Genomic DNA, 19328 nt, shown 5'->3' with positions numbered 1-19328 from the left:
GGGAGGGGAGAGGGTGGGGCTGGGAGGAGGTGGGGAAAGGGAGAAAAAGCTGGTATAACTGTAACAGCATAAACAATAAAAACAAATAAATTTAAAAGAAAACCCTACCCCATTTCACAAGATCCTGAGCAATTATTATGTATGATAAAGTAGTGAATTAACCAACTAGCTCAACTTTCCAAATTTATCAGCTTTTATAAATATTGTATAGGAAACTTATGTTCTTTTAAATGTTCTAACAATCTACATAAATTTGATACACTTTACTTTCTATTCACATTTAAATCAATTACTCAACTATATATTTTGAGTTGGCATTAGAAGGCCACTAGGTTAATTCAATAGTACAAATTTTCTCAAATATGACAAATGCACAAGATATGAAACATGCACTAATTATTTCATATTAAAAATTATAATTTTGAAATATCTCCAAGTTTTTAATACTTAATTTTAACTATTTCTGGTTTTTGAGAGATGCTTATCTACTAAAAATAAACAATTATATCATCCCACTTAATTTTAGCTCACTGGTTAATTTTATTAAATATTTAAAGAACTATATATGCTCTTTCAGAAAATAGAGTGAAGAGCATTTTCAGCTCATTCTTTGGGGGTACTATTTCCCTGATAAAAAATATCAAAAGAAAACTACAAGTTAATGTCTCTCGTGAATTTAGATGCAGAAATTCCTCAGAAAATTAGCAAACTTAATTTTGAATATATAAAATGATTACCACTGTGTCCAGTGGGATCTATATCACATAATTTTGGAGGTTATATTCCCATGTAATTTTTGGTGACACTTACCATTAGACAGTACATTGTTAACAGATTGGCTTCTAGATCTCTTTTATGGCTTTGTCTTTTGATAGTCAGAACTTTTAGGGAAGTCCTTGTACTGAGAGGTGACATTATTATTAGTGCAAGAAGTACAGCCCGATTATGTAGAAGGTGCAATGGACATTTAAAGGAATCTAGTTTGGTGTGGAGAATCAGGGACCTGTGTTGACCCCATAGGAGTGTGGTTTTGTGCCTGAGAAGAGAGCAGATATAATGAAATATTCCAGAAGGAGAAAGAATGTAATATGTAATGTGAGATCTGTCTTTATTCTAACAGAAAGGGAGTGGGCAAGAAACCAAGAGGAGAGGTACATGAGCGAGTTCAACCTAAGGTTGCTTTTCCTTTAAGACAGTGTTCTAACAATAAATATAAAGCCCTCACTCACCCTGTACTTTGCCTCAGGCAGATGCTTAACAAGGTTAGTTTCTTTTCCCTTTTGGGAGAATACTTTTTAAATAACCACACCATATAATAATTGTGTATTACTTTTATTTTGTTTTTAATTAGAAGCTGAAGATCAGAATTAGGTTTCCCCACTACTTTGGAAAAAATCAGCACCTCTGGCTGGCTCCCAGTGATTTTATAAGACTCATAAGTATTTTGTTGGCTGGACTTATTGTGGTTACAGTTACATAGGTTTAAGAGTGTAGACTAAATGTAAGGTTCCTACTTTGTGGCGGGCGGGGGGTGTCTAGAATGTAATACCCATGACAAGTGAGGGAATACTGTACTTTCATTCTCTCCCTGATAACTTTCATTTCCTTTCATGAAACTTCAAGGACTTCTTGTGGGACAAAGTTGATGAGAGCAAGTGTAATGGGCTAAGACGTTGAGGAGAAGCAGATTTTGCCACCCCAAAATGTGCTTCTTTGGGATATGGACTACTTTATACTGGTTATTTTTAAGAAACTAAATACTGGGAAAAAACCTTTAAACTTATTCCTAATTCCCTAAAAGAATTTAGATAGAGGATCTGCTCCAGGAAGGGAGGGTGACATCATAGATAACTATAGTTTAACATGAACTAGTTGGAATGTGATAGACAGGGAGGAACCTAGCAAGACTCCTTTGATCGAAGTCTTCCCTGGGTTCCATTGTTACAAAAGACCCAGAAAATATTAATTAACTAAACATTTGTTCTTCCATCTCCATACGAAGTGCCTTCTTATCCTTTGAAGTCCCAAACCACAATTCCAGTTTATAAGCCTTAAGGTTTCAATCCGTCCTTGAATCCCATAGTCTCATGGAGCCCTGGTATGTACATATGTAATAAATTTGGTTATTTTTTCCTATTAATCTGTCTCATGTTAATTTGAATATTAGACCTGCTATAAGAATTTAGAGGGATAAAAGGAATATTCCTTTTTCTCCTCCATAACCTTTATCACTTGGAGACATTTGTGTTAAATGAATATTGTGATATATCTTTATGGTCAGCCATACAAAGTATGAGTTCATTGAGAACAGTTCCAGGCTGAAGACAACTGAAAATAAGACTCCTGCCTTTGAGCAGTTAGCAGTCTAGTTTGAGGCTATAAAACTTAATGCACATAATGCAACATGTGATCCCCAATAAATAGCTACTGTTTATTGATTAACTATGGGATATGCATTGTGTGTCCACGAGCATGTGTGTGCCTTAGCATGCAGACATGCACACAAATACAAAATATAATTCTCACACAAGCCTGGGAGAGGATAGCATTGTTTTTTTCTTCTCCCTTTTTTTTAACCTATGAGAAAACTGAGGTTTAGAGAAATTCGGTGACTCCCCCAAGGTCACTCATTTAGAAGTAGGTGGGTCAGGTTTTTGAGCCAGACAGAGAGAGGTCCTAGGGCAAAAGCAGCTTAGCTAAATTTGCATTGTGTTAAGGACCCAGATATTTACATCTTTTACTGTTAAGTATTTTATGTATATGTTCCTCATTTTCCTAATCTGCAAAATGGCTCCTTCTTCATTGGGTGGTTGGGGGAGTGAATGAGAAAGTGCAGGCGGCGCACTTAAGCACATTCCTGAACTCCCTAAGGCCCTGAAGGACAACAAGTGAATTAAAAATAAACTGACATCACTGGTAACCCTCAGACAGGGAACTCAAGGTCCCCCAATCCCAGGATCTGTGATGACTATGGACTTCATTGCTTTTATGAAAATCAACCAACCAACCCACCCCTGATATCCAAAGGGGATCCAAAAATTGTTTCTACAATTTCATTGCTACTAAATAGATTTACCTGCCTACACTCCTTTCCTTAATTCTATTCTGCTTCCCAAGGGTGTCTTATTTTTTGGCATGTGAAGGTGTGACTCAGCGCCTGGTGGGCACGCACACAGGCTTGGAATTAGAGAAAGAAGCAGCAAAACTTCTCAAGGAGTGGACTTTCCCTTGGTAAGGCTCTCGCAGGCCAAGTCTCTCCTTCCTACAGGGGGCATCCTTTGCGACAAACAAAGGGGTGGGCATAACCCTCGCCCCGACCCGCCAATTCCAGCGCTGCAGCTGGAAGGGAGCTTGTTAAAAATATCGCACGCGCGGACTTCCCAGCCACCGGTCTGCCCCTAACCCGCAGGACCTCCCCTTCCTCTTTCCATTCCGGCCCCAGACGCGGGGGCGGGGCGCCGCAGGGGTGCCGGCGGCCTTAAGGGCGCAGCGTGCGCACCCGGGCGCCAGTGAGCAGGGCTTCCGCGTCTCATCCGCGGTCGGCTTCCCGCGCTCCGGGTCCGCGCTGCCCCGCACACCCTCGCCCCTGCTCAGCCCCACGCCGCACCCTCACCGCTCGCCCGCACCCGATCCTGCGTCCCGGACGTTTCCGCCCCGCGCACCGGGCGCCGCAGGAAGGAGCTACCGGCCTCAGGCTGCTGTCCGCCTCGCACCATGCCCCGCATCGATTCGGACCTCAAGCTGGACTTCAAGGATGTCCTGCTCCGACCTAAGCGAAGCAGCCTCAAGAGCCGAGCAGAGGTAGGGCTTTTTGAAAGCCGCCGTGGGGGTGGGATATTTTTCGGGGTGCCACAGGGGAGGTGGGTGGAAGGCGGTGCATTGTGGTATTATTACCTTGCCAGCTTTTCTGTGTCTGAGGATGGCCGGGGTGCTGACCCCCTTTGCCTTCTCCCTCTCCACCAGCTGAGAAAGGGAAAGCCAGCTGGTTCCCTGCCAGGACATGAGGTGTCTTCAAGGGGCCCAGCTGGGTCCTAAAATTCTAAATCTGGTAAGGTTGGCCAGGGCAAGTACACATCAGAACTAGACGACAGAGGAGCTAAGATGAAGTTGCCAAGTGGTGAGAAAGAATGGGGAGGCTGGACGGGTGCATTTAAGGAGAAAAGGACACAGTGGAGCCACATCATAAAAGGAGAGGAAAATCAACGGGAGATCCTTGTGATTTTGGCGCTGTTTCTTAGTGCGGAAAACTGCTGCTGCTTTAGTGTCAGGTCCAGCAATGGAATTTTTTTATGATGGCTGAAAGACTGGGAAACTTCCGGACAAAAGTTCAGAGTTTACTTTCCGCATTTCAGTGACCTTGCTGGGAGTGAGGCTGGGGACCGGTGCCTTGTGGCACCCTCCTTACTGGACAGGCAAAGTCCAATTCAGTCCTAGAGAAGTGGAGAGCACTGGGGCGCAGGCCTGGGGCTAGGCGGCAAACTGGATCAAAGCCTGAAGAACAGGTGGAGGGAGACTGGGCTGGAAATAGCCTCCAGGTGGGGGTAGAGATGCCCCTGATGGTGAGGAGGAAGGTCAAACAAACCCTGAAGGGTAAACTAGCTGCACAGAAAGGCAGAGCCCCCTGGAGTGGTGTGTGCTGGTGACAATGGCTTTGCCTGGTCTGATGAGAGCCCAAGAGGAAGGTGAGGAAGCTGGACTGGGCCTGGAGGCTGGGGCCACAGGAATAAACAGGAGGGGGCTGAGCCAGCACACTGAACCTTACACTCCAGCTTAAAGACCATAAATAAATCGGCTGGCTGCCCACTGATGCCCAGGCCTAGCTGCAGTGCCTGGTGCTGCCAGCCAAGGGCTTGCTTGGGTTAGAGAGGCCTCCTGCTTTAGCCAATGAGCAGAGCCAAGTCACCTTCTCAAGCAGGAGGGTTGGCAGGCTGCAGTCAGAGAGGATGGGGCAGGACAGGACTGGAGAAGGCAGGAGAGGCCTGGTTAACCCTTATGCTAACCTAGGTTGGATGACTCTGTTCTGGTCCTTCATCATGTTCTTTCAGGTGCTAAAGAGCAGGGCAGAGTCATGAAAGAAAAATACCTAAAAAGTTTGCATGGCTGGCCTGGGCCTCCCCAGTTATAAGTGGTAGATGGTACGTAAGGCCAGACTAAGACAAGATATGGGGATTCTAGGCAGATTAATTTGATGACCTCAATATTCTTTAAATATTTGTTCAGAATTCACTTAGTAGAGAGAAACTTAGAAAAAATTATATGTTTAAAACAAGAATATAATGTGTTTAAAACAAGGATATATTGTATATATTTTCTGAACCAGGAAATTCTTGAGACAGTAAAACATTTAGAGTTTATGTAATAGAATGAATTACTTTTTCCTAAGGAATAATATGGCATCATTTGGTTTCATAATTTGGGATGATTGAAATTATTGATGCCTGGCCTCTGATAGCATCTTTCAAGCTATACATATACATTGCAACAAGAACTCTTACATCCTTGGGAAGTTTTCATATTTCTACTTTTGTGGGAGTTTGCCAGCTCTGTGCCTGGAAACCTGAGTTAACTGGCATTACCTTCTGGTTGGTCCCTGTAATAGTTAAGCTGCCTGGTGTCCCTGGCAACTACCTGGCTGGCTACCCCTTATAACCTGATTGCTTGCTTCAATGATGTTGAGAGATGTAGTAGTTAGGCCTAGATCTAGTCAGGCTTCTAATCCCCTCTCAATGTTTTCTCAGTATACTTGTGGATGCCTGAAATATTTTTGTAGGCAGATTAAAAACTTCATTGCACAATCAGAAGCCAAATGTATGCCCTCTAGCGGAAGTCATACCTAAAGGCAACTTCGAAGATGAATCATACATGACTGGTAAATGACTGACTTTGGGCCAAACCAGAGAGTGGATCTGAGTGCAGCCAGGAGAGAAAACATTCCCTGTGAGAGTGGAGTCTGGCTAAGAAGGGAGTGCTTTAACCATTGATAAAACTGATCACTGCAACAGTTTTGCTGTGAGCCTGGCCTGGTGAGCAGGAAATGGAGAGAAAGAGTGATCTCTCACTTGGAAGTTGGAATGCTTCTGCTAGGGCATTTCCACAAGTGTCACATATAATGAATATGAAGTCACCTTCCAGAGAAAAGGGGTACAGGTGGAGATGGCCCAGGTGACCTTACAGTAGTTGTACCAGAGGGGCAGCCATCTCTCAACTGGCCATCCATTCATTGCCTTCACCTGAGTCTTCTCAAGCCTAAAGCATAAAGTGCCACAGGGCTGGGGGTGGGGGTGGACATTTGGGTCATCTTTTCCATTGACATTTTTGTTGACTGAGGCAAGAACTTGTCTTCATCTGATAGACCTGGAGCTTGCATGCCATTGGTGTTTGTTGATTGAGGAAAGAGCTTGTCTTATCTGATAGACCCTGAGGGAGCTTGCATGCCCTTGATTCCTTGAGTGCATTCTTTTTGGGGACCCATTCCTGGCTCACAATTCCCAACTTAAGTGCTAGTAAGATTTTTTTGAAAAAGCAAAACGAAAACTTAATGTAACTCTGACTTTGGAAGTCGGGTATTGAGGAGAATTTGCATCAGGAAACTGGCCACTTGTCCTAGGACAAGAAACACATGGCATGACACCGTGAGTGTTGTGTCTCCTTAACTCTCTGTAGTAATTTGTTCCCCAGTGGTCCAGTGAGAAGAGTTCTGGTCCAGCTTGAGCGAACCTCAACCGGGGATGAGACATGGCCGATGGAGAGAGTATTGGTCTGAGAAAGAAGAAATCTGGGTTGCAGTCCAAGCTCTGTTACAAATTATTTTATTACCTTTGCTTCTGGGTCAGTTTCCCGAGGCTGTTGTAACAGAGCAGCCCAAACTGGGAGGCTTACACAAAAGATATGGATTGTCTCAGTTCTGGAGCCTGAAGTCCCAGATAAAGATGTTGGCAGAGTTGGTTCCCTCTGATGGCTGTGAGGGAGAATCTGTCCCAGGCTTCTCTCTCTGGTTGTTTACAGGCCATGTTAGGTGGTCCTTTGCCTGTAGGTGCCTCACCCTGACCTCGACCTTCATCTTCACATGACATTCTCTCTTTCTGTGTGTCTGTGTCCTAATTTTCACCTTTTAAAGAACACCAGTCATATTGGAATGGGCCTATCCTAATGACCTCATTTTACCTTGATCATCCGCAGAGACCCTATTTCCAAATAAGGTCATTGGTTAGGACTTTTACTGTCTTTGGGAAGAGACACAAACCATTACAGCTTTGCTCTGTAAAATTATGAGAGTTTGACTAGACTTGTTATTCATGGATGCCTCCAAATCATCTAGGAAGACACTCCAAAAATACACATCTTGTCTCCAACACAAAGGTTCTGATTTATTACTTTGAGGCAGCCCAAGCGTGTATGTTTTGGACATCATCCTATGATGATCCTCACGTGTACGTGGATGCTCTGGACTGGCCACGGGAACACTTCCCAGTTGTGGAACCCTCTGTCTGGTGATGTGCAGTTGCATGTGTTTCTCCTTAGAATTGTTGGTGACACTTCCAGGGGACAGAGCACCTCTAGAGGGCTGTGCTAGGCGCACAGAGCATTGCTTGAGAAAGGCTGGGGGCCAAAATAACATTATTCTTGCCCCTTGACCAGATTTTAACTTATTCCACATTTGACCCAGTAGGATTACAAAGATGAGAGGCATTGCCCGTGTGCTTAGACTTAATGATCTACCAGCTACAGAGATAATGAACAATGTAGTTAATAAGAGAATTGCTTTAATCAATACCATCCACCGATCTAGGCAAAAGGGTCCCTGACGCCTCCTCGCTGGACAGGGCCTGTGGGCTGTGCTATTGCTTCTACAGGTACTCAGAATCCTGGATTTCCCTGCTCTCTTGACTTGGAGCTGATTCCAAGGCCGTCAGGGGCCTCTTCCCCAGGTGTGTTTTCTCAGGAGCCATCCATGCAGCTGGTACGCTTGCCTCTAACCTCAGAGAGGGGCATTGGCAGGTGTTTGTCAGAGTGGAGGAGTGTGTGCATGGGACTTACTGTGTGGACTGGGGTGTCGCTGTGTGCACACTCCGGATATGGGTGGGGAGAGTGGGGATGTGGACTGTGGGGCAAGGCTGACTCCCTGTGACATCACGTATGCTTTCCAGGTCATTAATGAAATTGTGCTTGTTAAGGTAGGAGGATAGAACAAAATTTATGTAGTTGCTTGTTAGCTTGACTTATAAACTGAGGTATTTAGAAACATGGTAGGAGGGTCTCCATTAGTACTTTTGGGCCTTCTAATGTTGGCTGACTTTAATGAAGGTTATGTTTGAAGAACTGCAGAAATATGTGCTTTTGAGGTTGGGGTGGGGTAGTTTATTACTTTACGTTTTCTTTCAAATCAGGTTAGCTGGGTGAAAATCTTGAGGGGCTATGCCTGTTCCTGGGAGGCTGGAATAGTTAAGATACCTCTCAGTGAACAGCTGGTCTGTTGTGTGTGTGTGTTGATAATGTTGAGAAGATACTTTTATTTATCATATTTAGAGTTAAGGATTGCATAGAATCTCCCATATGGAGACGACTAGGATTGAGGGGAAGAGCTCATTGCTAAGGCTGACCTTTTCCGTGAAGAACTGTGTGTGTGTGTGTGTGTGTGTGTGTGTGTGTGTGTGTGTGTGTGTGGTGTGTGTTCGTGCACGCATGCACTGCTGATAGGTTTTGGAGTGCCAGGAAAAACCCATTGTGAGCTCACCTGCATGTGTAGCATGGCATCTCTTCTCATGCATCTTGGGAGGAGTGTACAAGTAATTTGAGACCAAAGAATTCTGATTATTTTAAGCCTGGAAAGTCAAAATGCTAGGACCATAAGTAGCACAGAAGGTTGCAACAAATAGACCCCTACAATTATCTTTCAGAATTTAAATATATGATTCACTGAAGTAGAATCAAAAATCATAATGAGGAAGTTGAGAAAGATATGACCCGAGAAAGGGATGTCACTGCTCAGGCAGTGACTGCATTTCATTTCTGGCTGTTGAAGGCCAGGGTGGACATACTTATGACATCACTCTCCCCGGAAGCCCAGTGGACAGGTATGGAGAAGCAAGAGACATGGAAAGGTTAGGAAGCCTGAGGTGTCCCATGGTGATTTTTTGACATGTTGATTGCAAAGTGAAACTTGTCTGAAATGCAAAAGAATAAAAGGAGGAACTAGATAAACACTGGTAGGCAATGATTATTGCTGGTGTACTCACGAAGCCAGGGTTAATGTAGGTAGGTCCAGCTTATTTCAGAAGCTTAAGCTTCACACCTGTGTTCCTCTTGCTGGTTTTCCTTGGGGTCTGTATCCATCAGGGTCCAGCCAAGGAAACAAACAGTGCTGAATACTTAAAACAGGGAATTTAATGCAAGACACCCTGACAGTACTGAGATATCGAGGCACCCCAGGGATTGGCAGCAGAGAGAAACCACTTCCAAAGGAGAAAGGTGATCTTAATGAGGCCCAGGGGCTGGAACACAGATCCTACAGGCCATAGCTTAGGGCTTCTGGGAGAACTACCCTGATAACATAGGCCCTCTCCCCCAGCTTGCTACTCAGTGACCCCATTGGCTGAACCCAGCCAGGAACCCATCTGGGGAATGGAGCCTGCAGGGGGTGGCCTCCATGTGATCAGAATGTGGCAGGAGAGGGTGAGGATTGGATCTGTGAACATTCAGGCCTAGGATCTGCCCAGGGTCAAAGAAGTGATTGTGACTGCTAGTTCTTGGCGAGCCCCTAACACATGCTTTTTGTTGTTGTTGTTGTTGTTAGTTTTAAAAAAATCATTTATTTATTTATTCATTATATTTTATTGATTATGCTATTACAGTTGTTCTAATTTTGCCCCCTTTGCCCACCTCCACCCAGCACCCCCACTCCTGCAGGCAGTCCCCACATCATTGTTCCTGTCCATGAATCATGTGTATACATTTTTTGGCTACTCCATTTTCTATACTGTACTTTACATTCCCATGGCTATTCTGTAACTTCCTATTTGTACTTCTTCTTTTTTTTTTTTAAGTATATTTTATTGATTATGTTGTTACAATAGTTCCAATTTTTTTCCTTTGGCTCCCCTCCACCCAGTATCCCCCTTCCCCCAGCAATCCTGCCCCCCTTAGTTCATGTCCATGGGTCGTGCATATAAGTTCCTTGGCTTTACCCTTTCCTATATTATTATTTTTAAATTAATTAATTTTTTATAACAGTAAAAAATAGCAATTCCCCCCTCTCAGACTTAAGACCCTTTATAATCTTATAAAGGACAATGGGCGAAGGTCTTGTGCTCCTCTAGCTGCTTCAAGCTGGACATGGTCATCATCCTACCTACCCTTGGGTCCAGAAATCCCTAATAAGACTGGGGGTGTGGAGGGGAGGGTGGCCTTCCCAGATGTGGAAGGATTGTGCAGACTCCAGGTCAGTTGGCTGCCCCCGGACAACAGCGTGCTTGGTTTAACAGTAACACACTGCTTTTGCCGAACCCACCATCATGGCCTAGCTCTTCTGATAGCAGTTAGTCATAAATGCTCTGAGGATGGAGTTACAATAGAATTGGAGGGCCCTCCCTCCAGCTGTTGGTGAGTCAGTGGAACAAGTGTTTATGGGCAGAGACATATGGTTGCAGTGTACTCCCCTGGCTCTTTGAAAGATGCTCCTAATTATGGAACAGCTGAGAAAGTTGAAAGGTTAAGGAGTTAATGGTTTGCAGCTCACTGCACGGTGAATTTGGAGTGGAAGGTGAGAGTTAAAGGCAGGGCCATGGTTGGCAGGGTAGAGTAGAGTGGATTTTCTCAGAAGGGGAACTGTTTCTCTAGTGCTTGGAAGTGGGGACAGAGAACATTAATGTGGGTATGTAGGGCTGGGATGGACCAGGCTGGGGTCAGAGGGTGGCCATGGGATGGGAGAGACTAATGAGGGAGAGAGAACTTATGGTTTGGATGCTGGGCTTGGTGGGAGAACATGCCTTGCGTTGGCACTTGAGGATGCTTGGAGCCGGATTCATCTTTTGTACTTGGATAGCAGCCTATTACTTGGTTTCCTCAGGGACTCTCCTGTCTTTGGAATATCCGGTCCAACACCAAGAAAATCCAGGGACTAACGGGCATACACTTCCTTAGTGTTCTTTCCACTTGCTTCAGATTATAGAAATTCTGCACAAATCAAGCAAAGGGCAAAACATTTCTTTTCCTTTTTGCCAATAGGTGGACCTTGAGCGCACCTTCACATTTCGAAACTCAAAGCAGACTTACTCAGGAATCCCCATCATTGTGGCCAACATGGATACCGTGGGGACATTTGAGATGGCAGCGGTGATGTCACAGGTAGGACAGTGGACTTTTTCCCTCTGCTGCTCACTTTGGATGGGTTGTCAGGAGCACCCGCTCCAGACTTGTTCAGACACAGAAGAGTGAGACACTTGGGCCCATAGCTGTGGCCAAACTACTTATGATAGGTCTGAGTCTGATTGTTGCTGCAGTCACTTTTTTTCTTCCCCTCTTTTCCATCAGAGAAGATGGGTGGAACGTGGACTTTGCATTCAGTGAGATGTTCAAGAGCCACATCCCTTTCTTCCTTGAAGACGCCCATGATAGTTTTGGAAATGAGAGATACAGAAAGAAGTTGGACATTGTGCCACATTGTAAAGTTAGTCGAGTGCCATATTATATTAATAAGAACTGAGCGAGTGCCTTTAAATGAATACAGAACTGCTTTGTATGTAGCCTGTGCTGTAGCATTTATTGCATCATATGTAGAAAACATGGATTGAGCACTTAGGTGCCAAACACTGGATCACTGGATATAATGTTATCACAGCTTCACCACGCAGGTTCTTTTTGCAGATGAGGAAACCGAGGCAGAGTGGGAGAGGAGAGGTAACTTGGCCCAGGGCATTCAGCCAAGTAGAGACAGAGTCAAGATTCAAACCCAGAGTAAGGGATTGGCCTCTCAGTTTACATTGACAGATCACAGGACAAGCTCATGGTCCCTTTTAGCCAGTTTCCAACTGTGTCCTGTAAATAAAATAGCTAGTATTCTCACCTTGGGAAAAATAAAGGAAAAGCCTTTTGTAGGCAGGACCTTCATTTCATGCAGCCGTGTGCCAGGTGCGATGCCCTTTATTCATCTTAGATGCAAACATTTGCTTTTCAAATGCACAGGGAGTGTGTATCTATTTCCACTGATAATCCTGCCAAGTGAAAAGATAAATCCAATTAGTTGAAAGAGCTTCTTGCTGTGGGTAGCAAGTCTAACCCCAGGAGGTGCTGAGAGTCATTATTAGCCAGTGATTAGAAGGAAGATCTTCAAACAAATTATGAGCTCAAAAAATGGCATAGGAGGTGGTCTGTCTGACTCCATGATCAGTTAGTTGCATTATCTGTCAGCCTTCAGTCCCCACTGAGCTTTGAGCTGGAGGCTAATAAATTAATTGCTAAAGGAATTTGTATTTTTTCTCCCCATCTTTTCCTTGCTCTGCTCTGTGATCAGCCATTGCTACTAATGAATTATGGATTCACGTAAAAGTGGCTGGAATCAGGGAGCAATAAATAGCCCTGATTAATTCACATATCAGATTATTAGTCCACGAAAAACATACAACTTGTTCTGTTCTTCCCATTTTCATGGGAAAGACTCCCAATTAATGAGACAGGGTACACTGATGCAGCTAAACATGTGTTGGTACTATGAATTTTCTATTTCTAGGATCCACTGAGTAGTGAGAGTTGATAAAGTCATAGATTTTAGATGGGAAATTGGATGGAGAAATGGGCCCAGAGAAGTTAGGAGAGAGACCCTGACATCGGGGAAGGGGCCTGAGCTCTGCTGTCAGGTTTGAGTGTGATGCTGGCCTTTGCCCCTTACTGGCCAAGCAATTGTTTTGTTTTGTTTTAATTAAACATTTTAAAAAACTGAATTTATTTGGGTGACATTGGTTAATAACATTATATAAGTTCCAGGTGTACAGTTCTATAATACATCATCTCGTATTCTATTGTGTGTTCACCACCCCAAGTCAAGTCTCCTTCCGTCACCATTTAGCCCCCTCTTACCCTCTTCTGTGTCCTCACACTCCCTCCCCCTCTGGAAATCACTGTGCTGTTGTCTGTGTTTATGGGGTTTTTCTCTTTTTCCCCTTAATCCTTTCATCTTTTTCACCGAGCCCCGCAAGACCCTCCCCTCTGACAGCTGTCAGTCTGTTCTCTGTCTATGAGTCTGTTCTATTATGTTTGTTAGTTTCTTTTGTTCATTAGATTCCACCTATGAGTGAAATCATGTGGTACTTCTCTTTCTCTGACTGGCTAAATTTCTACCTTTAAACTCCTTTTTTCTGTCCACGAAGCTAACGTTATTGTATAAAGTTCTGCCATGTAAATGAAACAATGTGTGCAAACTTCCTGCACAAGGTAGGTGCTTAATAAATGCCAGATTGACAGTTATAAATTTGCTATTTATAAAATTCCCTTCCTTAGGGATACTGACTTTCTGATGGGTTTAGCTTTTAGCAAGAAACATTTAGGGTGCAAACACAAGGAAACGCTTTCAGATATAAGTTGAGGTTCTTTTGGGTTTGCTAAGCAGAATTTGCTGTTAGCAGGCCCTTCTTGGCAGGGGACCCGCTCTTGGCCTAATGCAGGTGCTCAGTGTGGGCAGGGCTGAGAACTCCCCCCTTCCCTCCCCTGCCTCCTAAATTCTGAATGCAGTGTTGTCAGATTAGAATGGAAAACCCCTTTTGTGAAGTCACTGGTTTCACCTTTTCTGTTTTTGGCTCCTAGGAGCATATTCAAAGCTAATTAAACATGACTGGCAGGAGCAGCCGATGCCTCTGTGTTGTTGGCTCACCCGCAGCCTCATGGAGGAAGGAGGCTCGCTTGGCTTCTCATCCTAATGGTGCTGTTTTGTTTTCTAGCACTCCATGTTTACAGCAATTCATAAGCATTACACGCTGGATGACTGGAAGCTCTTTGCCACTAAACACCCAGAATGCCTGCAGGTATGACTATTACATGTGTTGTAGAGGGTGGGAAATCTTTGGGGTTGTCAAAAAGGTTTGAATCAGCAGTAGGTAGGCACACAGACACCTGAGAGAGACCTGGGGAAATGCAATAGTGGTCCCCCAGCCCTTCATCGTGCGAGAGATTTGCTAAGAAAACCTGTTCTGTATCCTGTTTTGAAAACACTAGGATTTACTTGCAATGAGTATCTGCTTTTTCCCTTGAAAGGTGAAGTGTTATGTGAGCTTGGAGAGGGCTTCCGTTTCCTGCCAGGGGTAGATCTAGCCTGAACATTCCTTTTGGGCGTAGAAAAAAACATCTAATTATAACAAGTTGTTGTGGTGTTGAATAAACAGTATGCCAGCTAGGATCGCAATAATCAAAAGACAGAGAGTAACAAGTATTGGCATGAATGTAGAGAGAGTGGAACTCTCCTGTGTTGCTGGTGAGAGTGTAAAATGGTGTGGCTGCTTTGGAAAAGTTTGGCAGCTCCCCAAAAAAGTTAAGCATAAGAGTTAGTATATGACTCAGCAGTTCCAGTCCGGGGCAGAGTCCCAGTAGAAATAAAATGTATGTCCACACAAAAACTTCTACAGAGGTGTTCATAGCAGCATTGTTCATACAGCCAGAAGGTAGAAACTAGCCAGATCTCCATCTGTTATGTAGGTGGAAATCAGTCTCTTCCATGGGTTCACAAGGAAAGCATTTCAAGGACCCATGCACCGGAGACTGGTGTGGCAAAGTGGTCTATTCGGGTGGAAATAGAAGCTGATCCCTGGTGTTCAATGTCTCATCTCCCTCTGTCCTGACATGAAAAAAAATACAGCCTGTCCTCAGCAAGGCCAAGAGAAAAGCCAATGTCCAGAGTTTTTGCTTCTTATTAAAGCTTAGTTCTTCGGAGCCCGCAGGCAGGTGGTTTCTGTCCCCATAGAGGTAGCTTAGCTCCAGTGGCAGTCTGTGTGGCTGCTAAGGCCACATGCTATGGAGAGAGGATGTGTGAGTGCATGGGGTGAGTGTGTGTCACCTGGGCAATGGAGAGAGGGGGAGAGGAGGAGAAGGAGAGGGAGGGAGAGAGAGAGAGAGCGGGAGGGAAGGAGGGACCGAGGGAGGGAGGGAGATTGGGAGGGAGGGAGGGACTGAGGGAGGGAGGGAGAGAGAGACAGAGAGAGAAAGAAAGAAAGAGAGAGAGGAAGAGAAATAAAGGAAAGGAAGGAAGGAAGGGAGGAAGGAAGGAAGGAAGGAAATGTTTTTGTTCCCCTGGGATTATATTAGCTCGAGTTGGGACAGACCAAGTGCCCTTCAAAAGACCCAATCAATTTCCCAGGCTTCTGTGGGCTTTGGATGGGTTTACACCCCCTAGTTAGACTGACAGGCCTCTGTGGTCCAGCACCTCCTGCTGTGCCCCCAACAATCTTGTACTTGAGGCAGGAAGGGAGGCATGTTAATCTCCTGGGTGGAGAAATGCCATAACCCCCTGAGTGTGAAAAGCTGTAGCTTCCTGAGGGAACAGGCCTATGCTTCCATTTATTAAGCTCAGTGTCAAAGTCCCTTTGCTCCCCTTTCTCATCAGTCATTAGCTAAATACCGATGGTAACACATCAACTGATGAATGAAAACAATGGAATATTATTCAGCTATAAAAAGGAATGAAGTACTGATACATGCTACAACTGGAGGAGCCTTGAAAACATTGTGCTAAGTGAAAAAGCCAGACACGAAAGACCACATATGTGATTTTGCTTACATGAAATCTCAGGACTAGGTAAACCTATGGAGACAGAAAGTAGATTCGTGGTTGCTTCAGGCTTGAGGGAGGATGACGCCTAAAAGGTATGAGAGGTTTTTTTGGGGTGGTGGTGGTGATGAAAACGGTCTGAAATTGATTGTGGTGATGGATGGTTGCACTGCTCTGAATATACTAAATACCATGGAATTGTCTGCTTTAACTGGGTACATTTACGGTATGATTATATCTCAAGCTGTTATGATTTAAAAAAAAAAAAAACGGCAGTTTGGAAATAACAAAAAGCCCCACTATAATGTGCCTGCCTGTCCTCCTGGCACGTTCGGGCATTTCTGACCGGTGCCAGCAGAGCGTCTGTCTCTCTGCATTAGACACTCTTCTCCGTGATCAGGCTATCGATCTGTGATCGAAAAAGAACTTCATAGTGCACTGCTGTGGAAGTTGCACTGGCATTTTTTTTTTTCTTTCTATGCTTTACTTCGTGTGGATTTTGATGAGTGAGAAGGTGGTTTGGGAGATAAAATAATTCCAGCTCAGTAGCAAGTGCTTCATTTTTGCTGTACTTGTGTTCAAATGAGCTCTACTTTTCTCTCCTTCTCGTCTTTGTAAGACGTTGGGAGGCGGTGGATTTGGGGCAATGTGTGGTTAACTGGAAGCTTGGCTTCCGTGACCCAGTGTGACCATTTGACTGACTATACCCTGCACCCACCAACTTAAAGGCTGATTTTTTGAAGAGGAAAAATGTTAAAAACTCAGTAGCCATGAGGGAAACTAACTGATCTTGACCTCCACGTGCAAAACATTAACAGAAATGAAGGGGAAAATGAAAAAGATAACAAAGTTCTCGTGGTAAGGGAAAAGCAGTGTGGACGGGACAGCACTCGTCAGATTGTCAACATGGAGCGAAATTCGAGTCAACCCAGGAAACTGGAATAAATTTAATGGGTCATGTTACCAGTCCAGCTATCACTCAGCGTCTGGGTTGTAGCTACATGGTTGTGATTTTTTGAGAATAACAAGGGTATTAATATATGTCTGTGCTCTGGCTTATGGTTTAGTGATAACAAGTTAAAATACTCTTATGAAAGTGAGATGCCGAGTCTGGGCACAGTCCCGTGGCTCAGTTTCACTGAGGCCTAAATGACTAAAACCAGGTCTTTTCCTGAAGAGCCTTTACCGGAGGAGCTGATGGGTGGGTTGGGGGGCAGTGGCACAGTGGAGGCTGGGGAGGGGGTGTCGCGGAGAGGGGTGCGATGGCTTAGATGTAAACACATCCAGTTGCCGTTGGGAAAAGTCATTTCAGGCTCCTTTGTCCTTGTACCTTGGGACACTTGGCCCTTTTAATAGGAACACTGAGATTCAAAGCTCCTTGAGTTACAATTTGCGTGTTGTATTTGTATTGTATTGAGAGTAAAAATGCAAATGGGAAGGTGTTTTATCAGAGGAGTTTTAGACATCTTTCCCTCCCTCCTCCTGATCTCCAGAGCGAGATACTTGGGCTGATGGCCACGGTGTTGGTGTCGGAGGCCCAGGTTCACTGGACTCCCCTCATTTCTTCCTGACTCTCCTCTCCTCCAGGAGACGGGAGATTTGCACCTGCAGTTTCATGATTCGGAGTTCCCCATAGAGAGCTTGAGGAAAGTGAACAAATGCCAAGGAAAAGGTTTCCTACATATTTAATAAACTGTTTACAAAGGAGATTCTGTGGCTGAGGGCCAGGGCTAAGGATATATGCAATTTAATGGTGGGAAACACAGCATAGGCAGAGTTTAAATAATTTAATGAATGAACATCCTTTACCTCTGCTGCTGCATATTTCCTGAGCAGGTCTGCTGTGTGTATATTTGATCAGGGTTACCTCAGAAGGTCAATGTACTGTCCCCAGAACAGGTGAATGGATGGAGACAGGGTCTGACTTCTGAATACTACTCACTGTTCATGTCTTGCATGTTTTGGTTTATTTTTGGTATAGCATGTAGCTGTGAGTTCCGGCAGTGGGAAGAACGATCTGGAAAAGATGAGCAGCATCCTGGAAGCTGTGCCACAGATTAAATTTATTTGCCTGGATGTGGCCAATGGCTATTCGGAGCATTTTGTGGAATTTGTGAAACTCGTCCGTGCCAAATTTCCAGAACACACCATTATGGTAGGTATGGTGGAACATCCGGTAGTTGGGGAAGCAAAAAGAGAGGTGTTCAGTGTGTCAGGGGGAGCTATATACTCTTCAGAGCTTCTGGTGCCTTCTTGGAAGACTAGCTGAAAATACCGGAAAAAGTGGGAGCAGTTATGGAAAATCTCAAAATGAGCTCGCCTCTGTAAGAAGTAAAATCCAGATCATCATCATAGGGTATCGTCTCCTTATTGCTGCTTAATATCTTCAGAAGTTTCTTACCATGTAATACCTTTAAACAAAGGTCTCTGTCAATTTTTTTTTTTCAAATTATAAGAGAAAGTTTATGTAGAATGTTGCAGAGGTAGTAGAAGTGAGCCAGCTGGGCTGTGCAGGCTCAGGAAACAAGTTACAGAGGCAGAAGAAGGGCCCCTGGAGCTCAGGAGAAAGAGAGGCCAAAGTGATGCGCCTGGAGGGGGAAGAAGAGGCCAGCAGGAAAGGTGGTGACGTGCTCCCAAGAGGGAGATCAAAGTTTTAAAAATGAAAAACTTCTGTGACTGGATTTTAGTTTAACGTACTTATGCCATCTATGCCGCGCTCCTACCTGCCAGTAGAAATCACTGCTTATGAGAGTAGGGATCCGCAGTATGAACACTTCACAATACCCAACTGTTACTTGCAAATCATTTGGTGTATTGTTTTATCTATGCAGTCTTTATTCTTGACCTTTCTTTCCTTTTTTTGTATTTTCTTAATTATTAACACCTTCATTAATTAGATTATATATGTTATTTCTGGGAAGTGTGGATTTTCAGAAAAAGGAACTAAAAACTCTAAATTTGGCTTTTGGGAAACATACTGTAATTATGTGTCTTTACCGGTCTTAATGAACATGGCAGTTAGAGATGGACCACTAGATAAGCTACCTAACTCGCCTTTTAAAATTTTATTCCTTTTCACATTTTATCAATGTAAGGAAGTGGGAAACAGGAATTATTTCTATTGATGGAGTTAACTCTTCTGTTAAGGATTGCCAAGGAGTTGTAAGATAAATATTTTTATGTTTTCCAATCACACGAGAAGAAAGGATAGAGAATTGTCCCAAGACCAGCCAGCTGTAGTGTCAGAAGTTGGGTGGGAAACAGCAAAATTCATCTTTCCCTCCATAAGGGTGCTGCCTATGCCATTTTTTTGGATAACAGTAATACCATTTATTGAGTGCCTACTATGTTCCAGAAGGTTTACATCTTTTTTTTTTTCCCTGTTCTTAGCAATATCTCTGTAAAGATAGGAACTGTTGTCCCCAGCTTACCACAGATGAGGAATCTTAAGCTCTTATTTCATTGTTACACTTGAGAGTTTCACAAGGTCATAGCATCATTAAGCAGTAAAGCTGGGATTTAAAGGGAGGTTGTTCTGAAGGAAAGGTCCAAGGTCTACCCTTGAGACTTGTTAACTTCA

General features: G+C 44.1%; 1 protein-coding gene across 1 annotated transcript in view; it reads left to right on the top strand.

The window, feature by feature from the left end:
* Window positions 1-3469: 3469 nt before the first annotated feature.
* The window catches only part of GMPR (guanosine monophosphate reductase), a 42175-nt gene continuing 26316 nt past the window's right edge, over window positions 3470-19328 (top strand). Inside the window, exons 1-4 of the mRNA XM_090269790.1 lie at window positions 3470-3801; window positions 11224-11343; window positions 13929-14012; window positions 17730-17903. Coding sequence (XP_090125916.1) covers window positions 3715-3801; window positions 11224-11343; window positions 13929-14012; window positions 17730-17903 — 465 coding nt within the window. The 5' untranslated portion in view covers window positions 3470-3714. The remainder of the gene's footprint in view (window positions 3802-11223; window positions 11344-13928; window positions 14013-17729; window positions 17904-19328) is intronic.

Source organism: Furipterus horrens, unplaced genomic scaffold, assembly GCF_987537825.1.
Source record: "Furipterus horrens unplaced genomic scaffold, mFurHor1.1.pri manual_scaffold_3, whole genome shotgun sequence".
NCBI classification, from domain to species: Eukaryota; Metazoa; Chordata; class Mammalia; order Chiroptera; family Furipteridae; genus Furipterus; species Furipterus horrens.
Note: the sequence above shows the minus strand (reverse complement) of the source record. Positions and strands in the feature narration are given on the sequence as shown.